The sequence below is a fragment of the Hydractinia symbiolongicarpus genome, chromosome 8, assembly GCF_029227915.1.
Source record: "Hydractinia symbiolongicarpus strain clone_291-10 chromosome 8, HSymV2.1, whole genome shotgun sequence".
NCBI lineage: Eukaryota > Metazoa > Cnidaria > Hydrozoa > Anthoathecata > Hydractiniidae > Hydractinia > Hydractinia symbiolongicarpus.
In genome coordinates, this window is record NC_079882.1 from 4,944,552 (window position 1) to 4,969,521 (window position 24,970).

General features: G+C 34.8%; 1 protein-coding gene across 2 annotated transcripts; it reads right to left on the reverse strand.

The window, feature by feature from the left end:
* On the reverse strand, positions 1–24,638 carry LOC130654992 (serine/threonine-protein kinase A-Raf-like). Of its 2 annotated transcripts, none has more exons than XM_057457695.1 (18): positions 24,446–24,638; positions 10,613–10,720; positions 8,618–8,857; positions 8,183–8,286; positions 7,659–7,707; positions 6,525–6,587; positions 6,369–6,436; positions 6,191–6,277; positions 5,788–5,932; positions 5,638–5,698; positions 5,143–5,336; positions 4,704–4,821; positions 4,217–4,478; positions 3,719–3,765; positions 2,198–2,316; positions 1,972–2,103; positions 1,547–1,681; positions 1–1,286 (listed from the first exon to the last, which is right to left on the reverse strand). In XM_057457695.1, exons 1-18 carry the CDS (start codon positions 24,596–24,598, stop codon positions 1,095–1,097), a joined length of 2,277 nt encoding a protein of 758 aa, XP_057313678.1. In that variant the 5' UTR covers positions 24,599–24,638; the 3' UTR covers positions 1–1,094. The 2 variants fall into 2 exon arrangements, with proteins under 2 accessions (XP_057313678.1, XP_057313677.1); XM_057457694.1 differs by having other exon boundaries at positions 5,095–5,336; positions 24,446–24,637.
* Positions 24,639–24,970: the final 332 nt, after the last annotated feature.

Genomic DNA, 24,970 nt, shown 5'->3' on the forward strand with positions numbered 1-24,970 from the left:
TTATCTGATAAAATCGATATATTTCATTTTTTTTTCGAAGTAAGATAGACAACGTATACAAAAACTTTTAATTTACTATATGTACATATGTATACCGACACCAACCTGATGTTTGCTATGTACACAGTGATAAAGTGACAGTACACAAATCATTAAGCTCCCAAAGAAGTAAAAAAACATAAAAAGGTGAATAGTAAAAAATAAGAAAAAGAACCTAAGATGTTGTACTCATGTATGGATAAGCATAGGCAAATTTATGGTGTGACTTGCTGGGGAAAAGACTAGTGAGACACTCTTGCAGGTGCATATAAAAATATGTGCACAATCAAACAACTTCTCCAAAAATTGCTTTCGTGTCTAATTATGTAAATATATATCTATTAAATAAAAATAAAATAAAAATAAAAAAATTCATTTCGTAAATCGATTTAAATGCTACGGGAGAGATTTAAAAGCGATAAAAAAAGAAATCACACACATTCATTCTCTTCAGCTAAATAATCCACGAAACAAGATATCGTTTACCAAAGTTCATACAAAGATATATTGTCACAACCAAAGGTTCGTTTATACCACAGTGTTAAGCAACAGTTGCCAAGCAACAACACAAGAGATATTCCACCACAAATACTGACTTAATGGGAACCGACCTGAACGTCAATAATAAGCAGACACACCCATTTTATATGTTGATTGTTTAACATATACATTGACAAAACACGTTTGAAAAACCCCATAAAACTTGAATTTGATTTGATTTGAGAATCACGTATTGTTTCTATGTAGTTGCAAATAAGAGCAATCATTCACAATTAAATTAGCGAGTGTCACGTTAAATAAACTTTTTCACAATAAATAAATTCAACTGGACACAAAATATTCCGTTAATTACAACAAACTTGTAAAAAAAATCTGTTTTATTTGTTCTTGGATTAATCGTCAAGACACATTGCAAGATGTTGCCACTTCGCACACACCTGATAGGATGTTTGTCACATTTTCTGGGCCACACTATCTATAGTCTGAATACACCTGATAAACAGGGCGGATACAATGATTTTCTCACTCTGCAAAAACGTTTACGATTTGTTTATCTAATAAACAGGTTGCTGTTGCGCAGAGTAAAAATTAAACACGCCCGAACCTCTTATGGGCGTGTGTGGCGTTGGGCATGGATACGATATGTCAACATCGGTGCTTGGTTTTGCACGGTGCAAAAGAGGTTCTGAGGTACTGCGAGTTATCTTTGGCAAAGCCCGTAGGATGGATTCGATTGACGCTAAAATCTATGAAGAGAAGAAGAAACGAAGTAAAGAACTACAAAATTAAACGTAGCCTGAACGTAACCTGTACAGAATATAAAGGTTCTTTTCGACAACACTTTTTACGACGCCTTTTACACCAACGTAAGTGCTGCGATAAATACTTGTTAGGACTGCAAATCATAAAGACATCATAGTTCAAAAATATTTAACTAGAATGATTTCCATTTCGTATCGCAGACAAGCAGAAATGAAGATTTATGAACGTGTGTTATCTGGTTTACCTGAATAAACAGAGGCCGTTCTTCACGATTATACTTTATACAATCTATGTATAGTCTCCGTAACGCTTTAGGGCAGTCCGACCTAATCTTGCTTTGGTCGGGTCTCAAATAACCTCGCCCCACCATGTATATAAGCTACAAATAAGATAAATATAAGCGATTACACATCTTGTGCAGGTTCAGCGAATTTGAATCCATGTTCGTACATTGGATTCGAATTCGCAAGAAACCAAAGATTTATTTCAACTAGAGAAAGACAAAAAATCTGAGGGAGTACTTTTTTATGTTTGGGATAAAAGGATTGAGTTGCTGAAGAAATTAAGCAAAATATTTTTCACGTCCAATGGATCCATGAAAAAGTGTTTTGTGATCGAGATTTCACTATATTTAAAATTCTTATTGTTTTTTCAAAGATCTATGTTTACCTGGTCTTTATTTCCAATGTTTGAATATGGTAGCGTAGAGGTGATGAGTTCGTAGATGCAAATTCCGAACGCGTAAACGTCAGACATGAAAGTGTATGGGTTCGGATCCTGCATCTTTATCACTTCAGGAGCCTAAAAGGTAGTCAAAAAAAAGGTTAAAAAAATGTTTATACAAATGCCACTGAAATTTTCACAGTTATTTTGCATTTCTCTTTATAAAACTTACCATCCACAATATAGAACCAGATGGTTGTTCACACCCATGGTCTCCACTCCACCTTGTTTTGACGGTTGCAAGTCCAAAATCACCCACCTTCACGGTTAAGTCTTCTTGCAGAAAAATATCTGAAAAGCTTGAGTTAAGCAAAACTTAAGAGGTTTGAAAGGAATAGAAAAAAAAGAAATAACAACACATAGCACGAACTCACGTTTCCCTGTTCCATTTATAAGACACTGAGTACTAAGAAATTTACCATTTATAAGAAACTTTCACTTTAAGTTAGATGTGCTGTACTGTCTTCATATCGCAATTGCTACAGCAGGTTTTTAGATTATTGGACGAAAACGTTACGCATGCGAAAGATAGGTAAATATTTAGCATGGTAAGTAAACATTAGAGATTGTTAGGATATATTTATCCGCTAATCATAATTGCGGCGCTTTTCCGTTTTTTATTTACTGTGTGCAACTATCATGTTTTCTTATGTTTAACAATCGAAGATTTACGGATTATATAAAAAACAAGAAGCTCTGCGGCTCAAAGATTTCCGCCATTATCAATAATCTGAAAAAGTACTGAACTTTGAAGATAACTGAGTAATATGGGGGAACACAACTTGGAAAATATTTTTTAAAGTGGCAGCAAATTTTACACAATCAGTTACGAAGGTTATTTTCAGACTATATATTCATATTTTTTCTTTTATAATACACTTGCCACGATTTTATAGCTATAATAAATTATCTTTCACCAAAAATATTCAGCCTTAAGAATTAATCTTTAAATTAAAATTCATGAATAATTCATTAGTTCTGCCGGATACAGTTTAAGTCTACGTGCTTGCAAAAATTGTACAGTAATTATTAAAGGGAAATGTTAATAACATCAAAGTTGGTGAACTATAAAAACAATTTATTGCACTGTTAGGATTCTAATTGGCTGAAAACTAATTTTAGCCTCGTTCTCAGAAAAATATCTGTCAAAACGAGGATTTAGGCTTTAGACTGGATAAGTTTTAGGCGTCAAGGCTCTGGGCTGTCTTTATCTATCTATTTCTCTATCTCTCTATCTTTCCAGGCGATTTTAAAGATTCCGCCTTAGCCGGCGGAAATCAATAATCATGGTAAGTCATAAATAAGAACTGTTCATCATCGTCGTTATATTATGCTTCGTTTCCAGTGCAAAAAAAAACTTAGCTTTAGAATATTTATGGCCGGCAGATTATGTTGGAGAATAAAGCAACCTTTATGTGGAATTATTTAGATTTTTCACAATTGTAAGCTTCAGCTACGATAACATACTACGCCACAACTGCCCTACCGAAAAATTATATTTCGCGGAATGGAATGGTTACTGAACTGACATTGTGAATCGGTGATTAGTAGTTCCCATTACCTTTGTTGTTTTTTTGGAACTAAGAAACAAAAAATTGTTACTGTTACAATTGATTTTAGTAAAGGTAATTAAACGTTTAAAAATTGATCGAACTCAGTGACAAATAATTTATAAAAAAATTAGAAAGGATACTGTTTGACTTCAAATCTCGATGTATAATTGATTTCGCATGTAAGTAACTAAAAAAAAAAAAAAAATATGAACTTACTGAAAATATGCAAGTGAAAAGAAACACTGACGATAAGGTGACTCTTTTATATTAGAAACAAATTGACAAAATACGAAGCCCACAATTCGACAATTCACATCCAGTCGATGAATAACTGAATATAATTCAAGAAATACAAAGAAATCTCCGATAATGCCAATACTTGCACACATGTGTGTGAATCAGTATTATGTCCTGATTGTCGTTAAATAATACACACCAGCTATTTATCCCTAATTATGTGCTCTATTACCGTCAAAAATTGAGCATTTGTAGGGTTATACATGTCCCTAACAAACGCCAGAAAATCTTACCTTTAAATTACAAGCGATGGTATAAAAACATTTATCTGGAGGATTGTAAATTATTTTTTAGTCATGCAGCCCTCAAAGATTACATAAAAGAAGAAGCATAATACTTACTCAACACCCTGTGCGCTTTGTCGAGCAATTTCTAACAACTGTACCATGGTGAATTTGTTCTCCATTACATGCAAATGTCTGTACAAACTAGAACCTTCGCACCATTGCGTAACGATCGATAAATTCGGTTTCGACATGCAACCCATGAAAAGCAGAATATTAACGTGTCTGGTTTTGCGCAAAACAGCTACTTCGTTTTTAAAAGCTTGTAGTTGTTGAGGGTTCGGATCCTTTACGTTCAACATTTTTACGGCTACAGTTCCTATAAGAGAAGAAAATGGAACTTAAAAAATAGGCGGTTTTGTTACCTTACTGGTATTTTTACGCCGGTTATTGAAGTCATTAATTTCCGTAACGTGGCGAAGTTATACGTTACTCTCAGTATATGGGAGTTGCCAAAAACATACAGCAAATAAGAGTAATACATTAGAACCAGCGTTAGTTTCAGGCCATCGGGAAAAAAGAGTTATGACTTGGTAGAGCATACCATGCCAAAAGCCTTTGTACACTGTCCCATATGATCCAGATCCTATCCTTTGACCAACTTGAACTTCTCCGTCGTTTATTTCCCAATCGTCATTCGAATCACGCCGCGAATTTCTCGTCTAAAGCAGTAAAATACAAGGTTAAAGGTTAGAGCTAGTGATATATGAATCGTATATAGGTATGCTAGTTAAAATCAGAAGAAAGGGAGAAACATAAAGGAAGAACCAATCTCGACATTGCATTGGTACTGATAGATACTGACGGGTTCAGACACGTCAGTTCTTGGGCTCTGACCGCAAGCCTCGAGCGAAAATCAGCTGGTGTGACCACAGTAAGGATGATACAAAATAGCTCTGTACAACATATAAATACGATGCATCACAAGGCGCTACCTTTTTGACATTGTCGTTATCTGAATGTGATTTTGATCGGTGCCTTACTTTAGCTGGGTGAAGTAATGATCCAGGTATGCCGGAAATTGGTTGGTGCGGTTGCGATGTAGGAACGTTGGATAGAGGTACCGAGTTTGCTGCCGAAAAGTTGAAAACGTTTCCCTGATCTCGATCGGGTGTAAAGATGTCAGAAAGGTGGCCACGTTGACTACTCTGACCAGAAAGCTGTCGTATGAGACCACCTGTGTTTAAATAGAAATTAAAGGTACATTATTTGCGGGTACGTTATCCAAGGGATTGTACAAACCGTGCTAAAACTATATGCATGTCGGTTTGAGTAGCTAACTAGAGTTCAGCTTAAGAAACTTTCACTCCTGTGAAATAGTTTCTTAATTGATATAACAAAAATTCTTTTCATGCAATCCGCTATGTAAAGGTTGTCACCGTATTGAGTTTCTTAAACAGTTTAATTGTAACTGAGTACATCAGAACGTAAACATGTCACCACTATGTATTGATTAGTGTTTACATGCTCTTACATACCTGATATCGTAGCAGGTTCATGACGCGTTCGTGAATGCTGATAATTCTTTTCAAGAACTACCTATAAACAAAGAACACGGTAGCCATTACTATTAGACACAATTCACTTGTCCAAAAGCTGTATCAACTACCGTTAAAAAATCAGCTTACTTCAACAATAATACTTTCAGGACCACCTGGCTGACCTATCATATTTACGTTAGGAGCTGATATAGATCTTTCTCTCGGTCCTAGAGGTCGAGGTGTTGTTGGCATATTGGGTAACGTTGCAGCTGGCGGGTTTGACGCTAACATTCTAAGCAAAAAATAAAAATCGTTTACAAAATTACTGTAGAGAAGCAGTCCCGCCTTCTCTCAAATTCGAATTGGAAAAAATATTTTCTACGCTAGAAATAGTTTTGTTGAGGGCCATCATAAAGGAGGAAGTGCAAATAAGCAACTTGTAGTACAAACAATACTCTCTCTTGTTTTGCACCTTTACTTAATTAAGTGGTTGAGTAGTTGCAAACAAAACAAGACACAAAGTTGACATCAATAAACAAGTTGAGCGAACCTTTTGTAGATATTAAGATGTTCGGCTTGCTGACACAACGATGGAGCTCCACATTTTTGATGAAATCTGTACCCGCAAGTTGTACATCTAAAAAAAACATGAAATATATATCAACTCGTGTAAGTATAGGGAAACTGCTGGATTGAATAGCTTCAATTTTTTAGGAAAAATATCTCACCTAAATCCTTGAAATAACAGCTTTCGACATGCATCGCAGAATGCCAGCGTAAAAAATGTTTTCCGAACCTAAAAGGAAATTAGGAGAAGATCGCACAGAAATATAAAATTGAGTGAATATAATTCATGCACACTCTCACAGCGAAATAATACTTACAAAATTATGTGACAAGCTCTGCGTTTGTGAATTGTAATTGTCATCGAATAATTCAACTGAAACCTAAAAGATGTTATGCAATTTAACTTTAAAAGAAATCCTATCTACATGAAAGTAGGACAGCGATAATCTACCGTAAAAACAGTTTGACAATTTTCAAGAAATTCATGCTAAACAAATGGTGCCCTTCCAAAATAAGATTTTTGCATAACACAAAAACTTTAAAAGATCTACCAGGTTTCTACTTTTTGTCAAAGCTGAGGAGAATTGAGGTGTTCAACTGTTTTTTGAGGTCACTTCACAAGGTTTGCGTTCTTGAGGAAAGAAAAAATCTAAACTGTTTTCCATAAAGAATAAGAAATGCAATTTAAAACTGAACATGTATACTTCACCACCACTAAAATATGCAGTTCTTAAAGTAGCACATTTGAATAATCGAATTTACGTATGTTCAAGCTTCAAATGATGTTGCATTTAGAGAAGGGCGGAGGATTAAAATTGAGAAGTTTTGAGGAAGCATGGTAACCGTGTCTCGATGTGAACAAATGCTAACATATATGATATTTAAAGTAAATAATATATTAAGCGTATTCGACTTCGAAATAAATATCACTCTAAGCCATTCGCACCATTCGTTATCAGCTTATATGTAATTGATAAAAAAGAAAAAAGATTTCATGAAAAAAAAATTTTCACTTTAATTTTAGACCTTTTAACATAAGCCCTTCTCTACCAAAGTTCGTATTCATACCAGAACTGAAGGTTTAGAAATAATTGAACTGTGATAACAGAAGATGCACCACCTAAAGCCAAAGGGTAGCGAACCTTAAAGTGAATGTAAAAGCACTTTTAGAAAAGCGTTGCTCGCTGTCATATAAAAAATCAATAAGAACATGTGTGTTTACACTGGAGAAGAAATCAGACATGGATATTTCAATACAAAATAATTAATCGTCTGGCCAAACTGAAAACAAACCATAGTACCACACAAGACGCGAGGAGAAAGAGAAAACAGATGTACAAAGAAATTCGTTTAGCATTAATAAGATGTTCCAGACATTGTTTATTCATAGTCAGTCTCCTACTTTTGTGTCTCCTCACAAGAAATAGCAAAGTTATATAAAAGAAGCATACCTCGGCACCGTCTAATGATGCCACATCAGCGTCCCAGTCAACTCTCTCCCTATCACGCAAAAAATAAATGAAAAATCTTTTGCAATTTTGGAGCAGGTGAAATACTGTGCTTCAACGCAGCTCTAAAAATATTGTTCTACAATCTTTGTGAAGTATTTTGATTATGCTTAATCTGATTGTTAGTTGCTGGCTTAACAATATATTTGTTTCTTAGAAACTAGTTTGCAACAAACTCTACGAAGATGGTAAAAAAATACATCTTGCTTGTAGTTGTTATTTTTTAAAATAAAATAGAAATTGTTTTCCATTTCCTAAATAAAAGCGTAAAGAAACTTTGATTACTGAAATTGTACATCTCATTAGAAGCTTTTGAGGACTGCAACATACCAGAGTTTATTCGAAAAACGTATTAATGTATCATAAAAGAATACCATCGAATCTTCACTAAACTGAATCTCTACAAATTTTGAGGAAAAGCAGTAGAAAACGATTAATCTTTACTTCAACTATAGAAATAATCTTACCGTGTGGATTTAAGATAAACGACATATGAATCAGCTGTTAAAGCTCGTAAGGTCATTGCCTTGTACAATGCATCGCGGACTGTTTGCCCATGTTTATATTTTATCTGTAAAATAAAGTGTGCAAAAAAAGAATCCATAAAAACAACAAACATACAACATGTATAACGTCATATACTCCGTCTTAAACACTGCATTGCATAGTACAAGTTTTAGATGTGGCTTTGATTTTAACAATAAAATTGGAACAAAATAAAACACGGGTAAATTAATGCAATGTTTTGCAGATAGCAAAGTATAAAAAAAAACACTTGCAAAATATTTACAACAAAAAGTTAACTTTATATGTATTTGTTTGAAGATGTTTCTTCTATTTTAACAGTCTTTTCCAAATCAATTTTACACCAATACAGTACAGAGAAAAAGATTAACACTAACCATTGTACGTTGGTTGTTTGGTAGGTAAGCTCTGAAATGAGCACGAAGCGGTGATGACGGGATCACATCTCCATATGACGACGTCGATGTTGCTCCAGAGCGAAGAGGTGAGGGAGATGAGGGTGCACTATCGTCTGAAGAATCATTGTGAATATTACCATTTTGCACTGGTTTTTTGTGCAACAGTGTTTTCTCTTTATTGCGCAGCGCATCCAATTTCACCGTTAAATCTTCGACTTCCTGTTGTTGGGAGGAAAGTTTAAAGAAAAAGGTTTCAATCATATTTTTTCACATTAACAAATGAGTGAGTAAACCTTTGGCTATGAAGGTATTTAGCTCATGTCTAATACTTCCACCACTGATCATTATGTTTGTATATCTCAACTAAAAACAGCATACAGAAAGGTAAAATCTATCTCATTTTGAGCATCATAACAACTTGAAAAGCATAACAATGCTGCATGAATTCCATCAAATTATGCAGACAAGAATTTCTTTAAAACATACATCTGCGTTAGCGATAACACTGCACAGAGGTTGTTCCAAGTAGTGAAAGAGTGTTGCTTAGGAGTTTTAAAAACCTTTTTGAAAATATATTTTCAATGTTTACACATGTGTTGTTTTTGATTTGTATGAAAAAAGAAAACAGATAAGAAATTTGTTATAATAATAGAAATGGAAAGCTGAGTCAATAACTTGTGCATACAACCTTTTTCTGCAGAATGAGTCAGATCGAATTTGTTTTTATTTTGCAAAAGAAGAAAAAAAGAAACGTTCTTGCATTCGCATTATTTTGATAAGATGCAGAAAACTATTGCTTTACTACAACCACAATCAACAAAAGTACATCAAGAAGAGCTTTTCCAAAGTAGAATATACACATTACAATTTAAGTCTTAGCTAAATAAAGCAAATATGCATAATTCCAAACCCAATAAATTTCTAGTCACTATAGCAACCAGCAGTTTTCACTTAAACACATAGATATAAGCAAAATGCGATGGTGTATTTACCAAGTAAACTTTCTGTTAAGTAAAAACTGCTCCATAGATTTGTAGCATTAAAAAAGAAAATATATTATGTAAAGTGAAAATAAAAGAATACTTATGATGAATATCAGAAAAATTTCTATTTTTTTCTTTTTATCAAACAACAAAGAAAATCAATAAAGAATTTATTCACAATTGTAAAAAATAGAGAACTAACTTCAAAGTTTTACTGATTATTCCATTCTTTAATGTATGGAAGTAAACAAGATTTACTGTAAAAAAAACTTCTTGTAACCATTTGCTTTTCTGCATGGTAAAAACGAAATTAGAATAACCAGCGTCCAAAAGAACAAAATCACAGGAAAAGGTTGGCAGTAGCCATCCTATGTCGATTTAAATGATACAATGTAGGTTGTATGCTATAGTAATATAAATTTGAGCTATAGTATTTATTTATTTATTCCTTGATTGATTTATTTATTTTCATTAATTTTAATCTGTCATTAAACATTTTGGCCTAAAATAAAAAAAATCAATCAAGAAAAAAAAAGAGAATTTTTTTCATAAATTTTGAAAAATCAGGAAACCCATTAGTAAGTATTTAAAAGACTTATATAGAAACAATGAAATATCACAAAGCACATTTTGTGTATGCAAAAGCACACAAAAAGAAAAAAAAACACCTGTGCTTTAATACAGGCAGAAAGATAAGGCTTGATTTTATCTAAATTACAATTTAATAACTTTCAGGCTTTATTTACTAAGTTTGATAAAAAAAAAGTTGAATAAACTATTGATGAACCGAAAAAGAGGCAATTATTTTAACACTGTATGAAAACATCCATCTCTTCAAAAAATGATCAGTGGCCTAAGGCTGTGGAAAAATAAAAAAATCTACAAGTTTCTTTAAAGACAGAAAAAAAAAACTTTTTCTGATTATTTAAATATTAAATCTATCTAATATTCAGTTTTCAATTTATTGTTAACGTAGAAAGCTGTATCTCACCTCAAAATATATAGATGGTGGATGGGAGAATCCTGTCCTTTTGTGAAGCTCTTTTAAATTCTTTAATTCGTCTTCTGTTAACCTAATAACTTGTTGAACATTTTGGACCTAAAAATACAATGTTCTGAACAATTATTAGTCAATCACTTGTTTGACAAGAAAAACAACAGGAATTTGTAAATGTAATTAACCCTAACATTTTTCACTTTACTTTCTTAGTTGAAACTGCAGAAAAAACATTGGACACTGATTCACTTATTTCTTGTATAGTTAAAAAACGTTATGATTTGAAATACGGTTCTTAAATATAGAGATTTTGATGCGTTTGTGTGACATCAATCCCACAAAAGTTTACAATAGTGAAGAATACCTGTAGCAACATCCATTGCTTGGATAGTCTTTTTCTCTTTCTTTTAAAAATTTGCAGGCCTTGTTTAAACTTACCATACCAGATAATTTTATTTATATACTTATTTTACTTTTAATGGTTCGTGAGTTTGTTTGTTTTTTTGTTATTTATTTGATTGTTACAACTATTTACCCAGGATCTGTTGATATGTGTTGTGTTCAGGAAGTCAGGTGGAGAGGAGCTTCAGTGCGATTTGTGGAAGGTAGGAGGGCAAGGTATAAGCTTTTTTGGATTGGTAATAGTGATGGATATGGAGGAGTTGGCATATTCGTTGCAGAGAAGTGGGTAGAAAAAGTAATAGATGTTATGCGTGTTAATAGTCGTATTATAGTGATAAAGTTTTTAATAGGTAATAGGATTGTCACTTTTCTGGCAGTTTATGCTCCACAGTGTGGACTCAGTGAGGAAGATAAAGATAAGTTTTATGATGAGTTAATAGCAGTCACATCAAAGTTTGGAGACACTGAACTTGTCATGGTGGGCAGCGACTTTAATGGTCATGTTGGGAAGTCATCTGAAGGTTATATGGAGGCTATGGATTAGGGAGAAGAAATAAGGAAGGGGAGAGATTGCTTGAGTTTGGAATGGCAACAGACATGTTGGTTTGCAACACATCATTCAGTAAGAGACAGAGTAGGCTGATAAAATATGAGTCAGGTGGCTGTAAGACACAGATAGATTAATTCCTGATTAGAAAGTCAGACAAGAAAGTGGTGAAGGACGTGAAATGTATATCGGGGGAAGAGTGTGTTTCCCAGCATAGGTTGCTGGTTTGTGATATTATCTTGAAGAAGCTAAGGGAAAGTACAGGCCCCGTCGTAAAGTCTGGAAGCTGAAGGAAGAGATTATAACAAGACAATTTAGTGCAAAAGTTCAGCAGTTAGCCCACAATGGTCAGTGTGATAGTGACAATGTTGAAAGTACTTGGACTACTTCGAAGAATTGTCTTCTAGAAGCTTCTGATGATAGCTGTGGGTAGACGAAAGGACCAGCTAGACATAGACAGACCTGGTGGTGGAATAATGAGGTTGACCAGTGTATAAAGGAAAAGAGGAAACTTTGGAAAGAGTGGAAGCAAGGTGGTAGTAAAAATATTTACTTAGAAGCTAAGCGTCATGCTCGTACAGCAGTGTATAAGGCAAAATCAGAAGCAGAGAGAAACAGATTTGCAGATGTGTTAGGAAGGGAAGACCAGCGCAATGAGGTATTCAAGATAGCAAAGTAGATGAAGAAGACTAATCAAGATGTTGTACGTGAGAAGTGTATACGTAATGATGAAGGTGTTTTGGCTAGCACAGAGGAGGAGGAAAGGGTAGCTTGGAAGAATTATTATCAGAGGTTGCTTAACACTGAGTTTGATTGGGATGAGGATAATTTGTCTGATGATGATGTTGTAGAAGGGCCAGCTATGCAGATCAAGACAGAATGGGTAGTGGAGGCTATTTGGAAATCGAAGATTGGCAAGGCTGCAGGAGTATCAGGTATTGTTGCAGAGATGGTAAAACCATCTGGATATATTGCAGTTGAGCTTATTACAAGTCTTGCTAATCAGATTATAAAGGATGGTACTATTCCGAGTGAGTGGCAGTCGACTGTAATAGTGAATTGTTTCAAGGGCAAGGGTGATATAGAGGTTTGAAGTTGGTAATGAAAGTTATTAAAAGAATGATTGACAAGTTACTTAGAGAAAGAATTGATATAGATAAGATGCAATTTGGTTTTGTTCCAGGGCGTGGCACTACAGATGCAATAGTTTTAGTCAGACAGCTTCGGGAAAAGTATTTAGGAAGGAGAAAGAATCTCTATTTTGCCTTTGTAGATTTAGAGAAAGCTTTTGATAGAGTGCCACGAAAATTTATTTGGTGGGCTATGAAAAAATTAGGTGTGGATGAGTGGCTAATTACGATAATAAAGTCTATGTACACCAATGCTAGAAGTCGTGTCAGGATTAACGATTCCCTTAGTGATGAATTTAGTGTAAATGCTGGTGTACATCAGGGTTCTGTACTTAGTCCTTTGTTGTTTGTTCTAGTCTTAGAAGCGCTGTCGAAGCAGTTCAGAACAGGTTGTCCATGGGAGTTATTGTATGCAGATGATTTGATTCTCATAGCAAAGTCGATGGAAGAATTAGTTGAAAAGTTTGAGAAGTGGAAGAAAGGGCTAGAAGAGAAAGGGCTAAGGGTGAATACAGCAAAGTCTAAAGCCATGATTAGTAGCATTGCAGCCAAGTGTGACCTTGTAGTTGGAAAGTGGCTTTGTGGAGTTTGCAGGAAAGGGGTTGGTAGTAACTCAATTTTTTGTCAGACTTGCAAGCATTGGGTACATAAGAAGTGCAGTAGTATTGGTGGAAGGTTAAGAGCTGGCATTTTGTTTGTATGCAAGCGTTGCAAAGGTGAGATTATAGAGAATGAAGAATTTCCAACTTCAATGATGTATAACAGTGGCTCGTTAGAGAACTTCTGTTACTTAGGTGATATGTTGGGCAGTGAAGAGGGTGTTGGAAGAAGTGTTACTTGCAGGATAGGTTCTGCTTGGAAGAAGTTCAGAGAGTTACTTCCTTTGTTGCTTAACAGAGTCTTGTCAATTGTATTAAAAGGTAGGTTTTATGAGGCCTGTGTAAGAAGTGTTATGTTGTACGGTAGTGAAACATGGGGAGTGAAGCAGGAAGATCTTGACCGTTTAGAAAGGAATGATATGAGAATGGTTAGGTGGATGTGTAACGCCAGTCTGAGAGACAAAGAGTTCAGATGAGCTAAGAAGCAGGCTAAGTATTCGTAGAATTAAAGATGTTATCCAGATAAGAAGATTGAATTGGTTGGGGCATTTGGAAAGAATGGAGGGGGATAGTTGGGTAAAAAAGTGTAGAGACTGGATAGTTCCTGGGGCAAAGCCCAGAGGCAGACCGAGAAAGACTTGGCAGGAGGTTACAAGGACAGACTTGATACAGAGGAAGTTGAGTTTAAATCTAACACAGTCTAGATCAGATGGAAGAGGGTCATTAATATACCCCGTCCAACCCATGCTAGCATGGAAAATGGACGTTAAGCCAAGAATGATGATGATGATGATACCTTGTTAATTCCTATTGCTACTGTTTTCAACGAGGTCCTGCAAAGTATATACTATTGTGTTTTAGCTACACAAGTCATGCGGGTCTCTGCCATGAATCAGCAAAGGTTGAAACTTACAACACTCACAACACTACAAAGCTACCATGCACAGAAAGCCCTCTGTTGATCTCACATATCGCAGATCTTATGAGCCAAGCATTACATTTTTGACAGTGGTGTTTATGTTGTATTTATGTGTTAATCTTGAAATTTGTACAACAAACGTTGTTGATGCAGACACTGCAATTTGCTTATTCAAAAAACTCATTTTAAAGTATATCTTTAGCATCACTAGTAAAGAATTATTTTTAATTAACCTTCTCTTGCCACCAGAGCTGTCCCAAACACAACAGTGTATCCTAACACAGTCTTTCTAATCAAAATTTTTATATCAGCAATTTTTACCAACGTGATATCTTATTCACATGGTTGCTTTATTAATACATTGGCATTCACGTGGGAAATTATCGAGTGCTGACATATATAAATTAGAAAGACTGTAAGATGTAGGCAATAGGTCTGTAGATAGGAAATTAAGAAGGCACAAACTTAACGATCACAAAATTAACTGATTTACAAAAAGCATAAAATAAGGTAGTTTAGGAAATATGTTCATCTTTAATTTGAGAATTTGTTCACTTACAACCAGTTTCTGTTGTTTCCTTCAAAACAATATTGGCCGTAATCACAATAGGGGAGTGAATTGTGGAAAAACAATTCCAAATTTTTCTTGCATCAATCAAACAAGGAGAAAGAAGCATGCATGTGTAAGAACTTTGTATTGCGATTGCTAGAAAAAATTTTTTTATTGTTACAACTTTTAAATTACCTTTTGAAAAATTTCCTGTATATTAACTAAAACTTTAATAAGGGGCATTTAAGGTGAATTGTGAACATTCGTGTTAATTTTGTGCCTTGTTTTGTTCCTAGGTAGTTCATCTTCAAACATGTAGGATAAAATGGGGCTGCATGGTTTTTTTAATATTATTTGTTACTTTATTAGGAACGATTTTATTGTAAAAGTTTATGATTAAAAGGTTTTGGAGTGATCCCCAACCAACTCCTTCTCACAGTATCTTTCATAATACATTTTGGTAATCCTAGGTTGTAATGTAAACTGTTATTCACATTTCAAAAGAATCACATCTCTAAGTACGGCTTGGTATGTCATTGTGTTGTATCATATGACATGAAAAATATAGCCTTTAATTGCTGTTTCCGAATGATCTATAGTTCCTTTTAAAGTTTTGATTTTATTTTATACATTTTTTTATTTATTAATTTATATCTAATCAACAGCAACTTTTCAGGTAAAATAAAAGTTCTTTCTTAAGTCTTTTTATCTTTAAGCTCAACTCGTTTTTGTTTGGGAGGTAATCTTTAAACAATAACATAAGAACACTAGCATCCTATTTTGTATACACTAGATGCTTTACGCATTTCCCAGTGTGAACTCAATTTGATAGAAAAAAATATATTTTTCCATGCTTGTTATCAAGGGAAAAGAACAGGGTTTCGTTTGGATTATTCAGAAAAATAAATAGCCAGGAAAAAGATTTAGTCACCAATGCATAGAATTAGCTGCTTTCCAGTTCTTTTTTATTACTACTTCAATTTCTTCATTGCCATCAATAATGATGTGTTGTACATTACAAGAATAATCACCTTCATCTAAATCAGCTAAGCTTACAAGATGTTTTTCAATATGGAGATATCGCAGTTCACTAATTGCTATTGCCAATTCACTTCTTCAACACTGCTGTTTTCGTTAACAGTTTCAACATAGCTAATAATAATTTGCCCAGTCATTTTTACCCCTAAAAATGGAACTTGGGGAACTGAATCTTGTAAAGATGGAAATTTTTTGAAATTGCTTCCAACATCTATATTTTCCAATTAAACCAGTCCTTAAGCATTTTTTACAACTTTGATTGAAAGTGAGGTAGGTATTTCACTTCCCTAAATTTAAAAAATTTAGGAAAAATCTCTTGAGTTTAAAGGTTGTAAGGAACTCCAACTTCTAGCTACAGTCCCTGGCTGTAAACAGGGTTGGTATGACCCGTATCACCCTATTGACATCAGTCAAGTAAAATTATCTCAATAATGGAGGCTATGGATTTGGGAGCAGAAATAAGGAAGGGGAGAGATTGCTTGAGTTTGGAATGGCAACGGACATGGTGGTTTGCAACACATCATTCAGTAAGAGACAGAGTAGGCTGATAACATATGAGTCAGGTGGTTGTAAGACACAGATAGATTACTTTTTGGTTAGAAAGTCAGACAAGAAAGTGGTGAAGGACGTGAAAGTTATATCGGGGGAAGAGTGTGTTTCCCAGCATAGGTTGCTGGTTTGTGATATTATCTTGAAGAGTGTCAGAGAAGCCAAGAGAAAGTACAGGCCCGTCGAAAAGTCTGGAAGCTGAAGGAAGAGATTGTAGCAAGACAATTTAGTGCAAAAGTTCAGCAGTTAGCCTACAATAGTCAATGTGATAGTGACAATGTTGAAAGTACTTGGACTACTCTGAAGAATTGCCTTCTAGAAGCTTCTGATGATACCTGTGGGTGGACGAAAGGACCAGCTAGACATAGACAGATCTGGTGGTGGAATAATGAGGTTGACCAGTGTATAAGGGAAAAGAGGAAACTTTGGAAAGAGTGGAAGTCAGGTGGTAGTAAAAATATTTACTTAGAAGCTAAGCGTCGGGCTCGTACAGCAGTGTATAAGGCAAAATCAGAAGCAGAGAGAAACAGATTTGCAGATGTGTTAAGAAGGGAAGACCAGCGCAATGAGGTATTCAAGATAGCAAAGCAAATGAAGAAGACTAATCAAGATATTGTAGGTGAGAAGTGTATACGTAATGATGAAGGTGTTTTGGCTAGCACAGAGGAGGAGAAAAGGGTAGCTTGGAAGAATCATTATCAGAGGTTGTTTGATTGGGACGAGGATAATTTGTCTGATGATGATGTCGTAGAAGGGCCAGCCATGCAGATCAAGACAGAATGGGTAGTGGAGGCTATTAGGAAAATGAAGATTGGCAAGGCTGCAGGAGTATCAGGTATTGTTGCAGAGATGGTAAAAGCATCTGGATATATTGGAGTTGAGCTTATTACAAGTCTTGCTAACCAGATTTTAAAGGATGGTGCTATTCCGAGTGAGTGGCAGTCGAGTGTAATAGTGAATTGTTTCAAGGGCAAGGGTGATGCATTAGAAAGGGGTAACTATAGAGGTTTGAAGTTGGTTGATCAAGTAATGAAAGTTATTGAAAGAGTGATTGATAAGTTACTTAGAGAAAGAATTGATATAGATAAGATGCAATTTGGTTTTGTTCCAGGGCGTGGCACTACAGATGCAATATTTTTACTCAGACAGCTTCAGGAAAAGTATTTAGGAAAGAGAAAGAATCTCTATTTTGCCTTTGTAGATTTAGAGAAAGCTTTTGATAGAGTGCCATGTAAAGTTATTTGGTGGGCTATGAGAAAATTAGGTGTGGATGAGTGGCTAGTTACGATGGTTCAGTCTATGTACAGCAATGCTAGAAGTCGTGTCAGGATTAACGATTCACTTAGTGATGAATTTAGTGTAAATGTTGGTGTACATCAGGGTTCTGTACTTAGTCCTTTGTTGTTTATTCTAGTCTTAGAAGCGCTGTCGATGGAGTTCAGAACAGGTTGCCCATGGGAGTTATTGTATGCAGATGATTTGGTTCTCATAGCAGAGTCGATGGAAGAATTAGTTGAAAAGTTTGAGGAGTGGAAGAAAGGACTAGAAGAGAAAGGGCTGAAGGTAAACACAGCAAAGTCTAAAGTCATGATAAGTAGCATTGCAGCCAAGTGTGACCTTGTAGTTGGAAAGTGGCCTTGTGGAGTTTGCAGGAAAGAGGTTGGTAGTAACTCAATTTTTTGTCAGACTTGCAAGCATTGGGTACATAAGAAGTGCAGTAGTATTAGTGGAAGGTTAAGAGCTGGCATACAGTTTGTATGCAAGCGTTGCAAAGGTGAGATTATAGAGAATGAAGTATTTCCAGCTTTAATGATGTACAACAGTGGCTTGTTAGAGATAGTTAAGAACTTCTGTTACTTAGGTGATATGTTGGGCAGTGAAGGGGGTGTTGGAAGAAGTGTTACTTGCAGGATAGGTTCTGCTTGGAAAAAGTTTAGAGAGTTACTTCCTTTATTGACTAGCAGAGTCCTGTCAATTGAGGTAAAAGGTAGGTTGTATGAGGCCTGTGTAAGAAGTGTTATGTTGTACGGTAGTGAGACATGGGCAGTGAAGCAGGAAGATCTTGACCGTTTAGAAAGGAATGATATGAGAATGGTTAGGTGGATGTGTAATGCCAGTCTGAGAGACAGAAAGAGTTCAGATGAGCTAAGAAGCAGGCTAAGTCTCTGTAGAATTAAAGATGTTATCCAGATAAGAAGATTGAATTGGCTGGGGCACTTGGAAAGAATGGAGGAGGATAATTGGGTAAGAAAGTGTAGAGACTTCATAGTTCCTGGGGCAAAGCCCAGAGGCAGACCGAGAAAGACTTGGCAGGAGGTTATAAGGACAGACTTGATAGAGAGGAAGTTGAGTTTAGATCTAACACAGTCTAGATCAGATTGGAAGAGGGTCATTAATATACCCCGTCCAACCCATGCTAGCATGGAAAACGGACGTTAAGCCGAGAATGATGATGAACTATTAATAACAAACATGGCACTATGTAATTAGTGCACAAGTGAAAATAAAAAAAAAATGACTGTTTTAAGTAAATCATAAAATACATTTGTGAAATATTTATACTCTTTTGTATCCAAAATTTTGTGGGCTGAAACATAGCGGTTCGCATGATGATATGAGTCCGGTTGTTGTCATGTACTTATAGATTATCCCTTTGGTAGTGAAGGGTGTAAAAGTTATATTGGACAAAGAGTGTGTTTTCCAGCATAGGTTGCTGGTTTGAGATATTGTCTTGTAATAATCTATTAAAGAAGACAACAAAAAGCACAGATTTTGTTAAACTGTCTGGGAACTGTAGGAAAAAATGAAGCAACACAATTTAGTGCAAATCGATGGTCAGTGTAGTAGTAATAATTAATGTTGTAGATATTGGTGTGTACATATAATTAAGTGTAAAAAAACATCACCAGTTTCATCAATTAAATATATTTGACGACGTTTCAGCCATATACGACCATTATCAAGTCATGATACAAACACTATTTGATAAAAGATTATTTTAAATACATTACGATCGTACGATACAATTATAGTACGATATATTAATCAACAAATAGGAATAATGGAATAGATGCAATATTTCTATTCAAACCTGGTTTATCCCTATGTAACTTTTTGAAATACGAATTACAAAAAAAAAATAGGAAGGTTTGAACAAAAAATTAGGGAAGCCATTGCATCCCACTTTAAAGTTTAGGGTCAAATAACTTGGAAGCAGATGGAAATCCATTTCAGATTGCTGATGTCATCAAAAACCTTAATATCTCTGCAACTATTCATCACAAGTACATGATCCTATTTTCTTGATCAGTGCTTCAACCTTTACATGATACAGGCAATAGGTAAACAAATTTCTAAAACCAAAATTTTTGTATATCGACAGGCATTGCTGATGTCATCAAAAATCATTTCACATCAATACCTTGTATCAGATGATTAAAATCATTGTATTTCACTTACAACTTTAAGCTCAAATACTTGAAAACACGCAGTAACAGCAATCAGTCATTGTCTACCCATGTGGGAAAATAGAGGCCACCTGAGGCGTATATTGCATGAATTCTTCAAAGCTGAATTAGCCTGTGAGCCTGAATTAGCCTGTGAGCTGTAGGAATCACTCTCCTTAGGACATAAAAAAAGAAAATAAAGAAAATAAACTTAAAATTATTGCAATATATTTTATAGATAAGAGACAAGGGAATACTGTAGTTTGTCTGCATTACGCTGGCTCCTCGGGGTTTAAGGCTTCCTGTGGCAAACTACCAAATGGGGCCGCCAGTTCGATCGTAATCCAACAAAATACAGCAGAGCTTGGAGTGTTAGCAGCATCGATACTGAATCTAACTACGTGTCTGTTATATAAACCTTGTAGTATACATCCGATGTTAAGCATGTAAATTAGTGACATTGTTTAGAATCTTAATGTCAGTAATACACGGTATAATTCGGTCTAAAGAATGTGATTTTAGTCAAAAAATTGTCAAATTTTCCAGGGTTTCATCCCCAGTCCCCCAACAGGGCTCTGCCCCCAGACCCCGAGCTGATTCAGACTCCCAACTCTTGCGGTTCGCGCTCGCAGTGTGCCCAAATTAACATCTGGATACGCCACCGTGTGTCTACATTTAAAATTTTGTTCCTTTAAATATTTTTAAGGGTCATATTTAAGAAGGTGGTTACAATAAGCATGTTGTACAGTACAGTCTGAATGTAATCTACCGCGGACACGAAACTCGCATGAATAGTTACAGAGAACAATAACATTGTGATAGCTTTTGTTTTTTTAAGAAAATAATTGCCTCGCTGATAAACAAGGACCCCACGCGATCGATTGTTTAATCACAATAGGTTGCAAGATCAATTTTAGCAATCTATTTTGCGCGAACTCTTTTGAAAATTTTAATTGCGGTAAATAAGCATTTTTTTAGATCGCATTCTAAAAGCTAAAAAACGAATAGCGGTGATAGAAATGTTTTTTAGATCACATTTTAAAAGTTTAAAATTGAAAAGCGGCGATAGAAATGTTTTTTTAGATCCCTTTTTAAAAGTTTAAAAATGAATAGCAGTGATAGATATGTTTTTTAGATCGCATTTTAAAAGTTTAAAAACGAAAAGCGTGAACAATGCTTCTTGTATGTTTCTTAGATTAAACGCGCTGGAATCTTTTTAAGTAATTAAATCAACAATACATTCTCGCGCAATGTATTATAAAACTTCGCGAAAAGTTTTCATTACTTAATTACTTTACGCTAATACTTAAGGGAATAGCTTATTAATACATTTACACAATGCATCTTGCTATTAGAAGAAATATAATTGCTCCAATACTTTTTCGCGAGCGCATTGTTTTTTAACACGCAAATATAAACTCGCAAAACGCTGAAGGGATTTAATTATAACAAAAGACAACGACTGTTGTCCTCCACGCAAAGGTGTGATATTAGCGTGTTTGCGGTAGATTACATTCAGACTGTACAGTACCTTTTATTTTTATTTGTGAAGATAATTATTAATTTTTGGCTGTAACTAATTTTCAAAACCATGTTATATGCCTCTTAATATGTCAGAATCAAATTTCTGATTGGTTGATAACAATATTCATAAAAAACGTGACGCCACTGTTGCTGACATCACAGACCATTTCTCTATGCATACTTATTGCAAAAATTTTCATCTCTGAAACGGTCAGAATCAAATTTCCAATAACTTGGAAACAGTTTGGACCCCACTGTGAAGTATACAGAATGTGTTTTCTATACTGAGTAATACTTTGTATAGCTACAAAAAGTTTAGTTAGCTAGACAAAATCTTCCAGTGAATGTATTTAAAGCACAATACTGCAATATAAATGACTATTAAAACACTATTCTGAAATGAAATAAAAATAAGGCATAAGTGAAAAACTAGTCAGGTAATTGCATTTTTCTAGTATATTGCTGCTATATGGAATAAGATAGTAGTATTTTTATTCGAAATAAATCAACATTTTAAATGCAGTAAAGGGATTATAGCAAATAGAGTGTGTGATAGGGATACTCTGTTTTACAGCATGGATAATATGAATTATATCATGCAGAGTATGCTATATGGAGTGCACCATAGTGCTCTATATGGAGTATGTCATGGGGAATATACCATATGTAATGTGCCATACAAAGTGTTGCTAAACAGAAGAATCTTATGTATTGCAGGATTAAAAAGTCACCAACAAAGTTTTTCTGCTGTTGATTCAAAGAAAAATATTAAGAAGGGGGAAAAGCGGTTTGAAACCACTGCATTGTCAAATAATTGTAATGTAACTGCCAAATTAATGAAACACTTAACAATCAATTCGCAACAGATATACATCAATAAGCAGACCAACGAACCAATTGCACACTCAATAGAACAACAGAAAAAAATTGGGCAAACACTTAAAAGCATTTTTCAGAATGATCATTAATCCCATTTATGAAGAAGCAGTTAAAACAAACATTTGCTTTCTTCCTTTTGGTATATACCACTGTAAATGAGAAATTTGCTTTCTTCCTTTTGGTGCCTCTGGTAAGAAGTTTGTTTGCGAAAGTGCAAAAAGGCTAGAATTAGGAGTGTCAATTTAATGAACATATTGCTAAAAGCTCTGATAATGCCAGCTGTAATCCAACAGAAGCCTTTTTTAAAATCAACCACAAAGAAGCATGCTCAGTATTTAGCCCAATGATAACATTGTGGGAGGACATATATTTCAAAAAACTGCTTCCTGAATTAAGAACAATATAATCAAAATTTCTATTGCACCACAATTAACTGAATGAAGAAAGCTTGATGAAAAAGATTTAATGAGCTCGTGTTCAAAGGAAAAGTGTACACAACCCTCAGACTATGACACCAATCAGGCCATGATGGTGTGTTAAAATTATGCCCATAGACATATTATAACACTATTCATGAAGAAGAGTGCCTGAGAATGCCTAATCATCATGTTGTGAGAAATGTGTGTGTATATATATATATAAGCTTTAACCATGAGATATAAGCAAGGAATGAAGAAACAGAGTGTTGGCATAAAAATGATACGAAGTATTATTAAATCAAAAATTAATACAATAAACATTTCATTTTCAGGTGCTCAACGACACAGGGCATATAAGAAATATCTTTCTCAACAACTTAAATTTACTAACCTTCTTATCATCACATTTTTTTATTCATATTATATACTTTAAATCAATTAGAACTTCGATTCTGGCCATTTCAGAGGTATATATTATATATAATTTTTGTGATTAAAATCAGTATATACACGTAAACTAATTATCAACCAATCAATCAGAAATTTGATTCTGAACATTTCAGAGGTTTGGAACTTGTTTACGAACATGTGCAACTACCATGGAAAATTAGACAAGTGATATATCGCAGGTGGAAATTACTGTTAAACATGATTTTAATTTCTACACATTCCACATGCAAAATAATTTATGAAAAACTTCTTGAAAACTTGTAATATTAATTGTTTCATAAATGGAACGATGACTGGTAGTATCTCTTAAAAATCTTATTCTTAACCTTCACATGCGATATAACACTTGCATAAGTTACTAAACCATCACAATGGTGGAGGGTGTTACCACATTTATATTCTGCCATGATTTTTTTTTCACTTTGTGTATATTTTAAGGTGTACTATTGCATTATTGCAAGGTTTAGTATTGCATTAAAGATTGTTTCATGTGCTAAAATGCACAAAAATAACTAAATATGCTAGGAAAAAATTATGTGCACATTTTATGCTAAAGAGAGAATCTTTTTATCGTGGCTTAATTTGTAGTACCAGCCCCAGTCAAGCTTCTATCTAGTTATTAGCCTTCTATCTAGTTATTAGCTTCTACACTATGGGGATAACTAAAATTGGTACTTTAGACTATTTAAAAAATTATTCATTTAGGTAATATTCAATGAAGGTTGAATTGTAGAAATCTAAAGAAAACAGAGAGTGGAGACTATTCTGGTTTGGGCCTGTGCTAACTAAAAGGCTTTTTGCCAAAAATATGTTGGGGGTGTCCTTGTTGAAACTTTCGCACCATGCTGTCTGTAAGCTGCTACCATGTTTTCTCTTTGGTTTCTTCTTCAGCCAGAATAACAAAAAAGGTTTCAGTCATGGAACTAACATTTTAAAGCTGGTCCAGCAGATGAGGGTTTGCACTCGTCAGTTATTGATAATTTTTATAAAAATGACATCAAAATATAAAGTGAAAACAGAGATGTAACGACATCAACAAAGCATAAGATCAATATTGGTCATAATCCCCTCATTTCGTCATGGTCGTAATGTCAACACATAAACACCATCCAAGCTGCAAATGTTGTTTGCATAGCAACATGATGGAAGGCACACAAAGGAAACAAGGTCATAAACTGACACTATGAGATAATAATGCATGCACAACTACACACATCTAGTAGCTCGGTGTACAAAAATATCACAGACAAAATTTGCAAAATCCTGAAACAATAACATAGGGGTAAAGCTAATCTAGCAATATGTGAGCTACACAAATGTCTTTGTGAAATTGATGTTATTGGGCTATAGCTAGTACAAAAAGGCAAACAAATACCTCTCGATAGAGTTGGGATTCTTTGATTTGATCGCTTTTAAAATGTCCAGATTCTAAAACTTCCTTGTCAAGGTCTGTGACCGTTAGAGACCGTTGTTCTCGTGTTAGATCTCTTCCAATGTCAACGAGATTGTTTTCAGATGTGGCCGCCATCTTGACTGACCTTCTTCCCTAAATAAGTCACGTGATCATTTATGTAATGGAGAAGAAATACTACGCTGGGGAAACACAGTAGAGTGCGACGACGGAATAATAGGGGAAGATTTTTTGCATTTTTCGCATTTTTTTTTTTTTTTAGATTTTTATTAATAAATCAGACTTATGTATAACTAAAACAGGGTGATTTAACGGCCGGCCAAAGGTAGAAACCTAGGAGGAAGGCCCAATGACACCCTTGTCCCCAGAGGACGTCTTGTATCTTTTCTGACATTGGACAGCGATGTTGTCCCCCGATTTCTGAAAAGATACAAGATGCCCAGTAGACAGAGATGAGGAACAACATTGTTGAGAGGATAGACTCACACG

Bases quoted from the DNA above. Each gene is read 5' to 3' on its own strand.
- LOC130654992 (XM_057457694.1), bottom strand. From the start codon at position 24,598: ATGGCGGCCACATCTGAAAACAATCTCGTTGACATTGGAAGAGATCTA. The intron at 6,588-7,658 runs GTATGCTTCTTT...AACATCTTTTAG, and splicing joins CATCATTAGACGGTGCCGAG to GTTTCAGTTGAATTATTCGA. The intron at 1,682-1,971 runs GTAAACATAGAT...TCTTATTTGTAG, and splicing joins ACATTGGAAATAAAGACCAG to CTTATATACATGGTGGGGCG.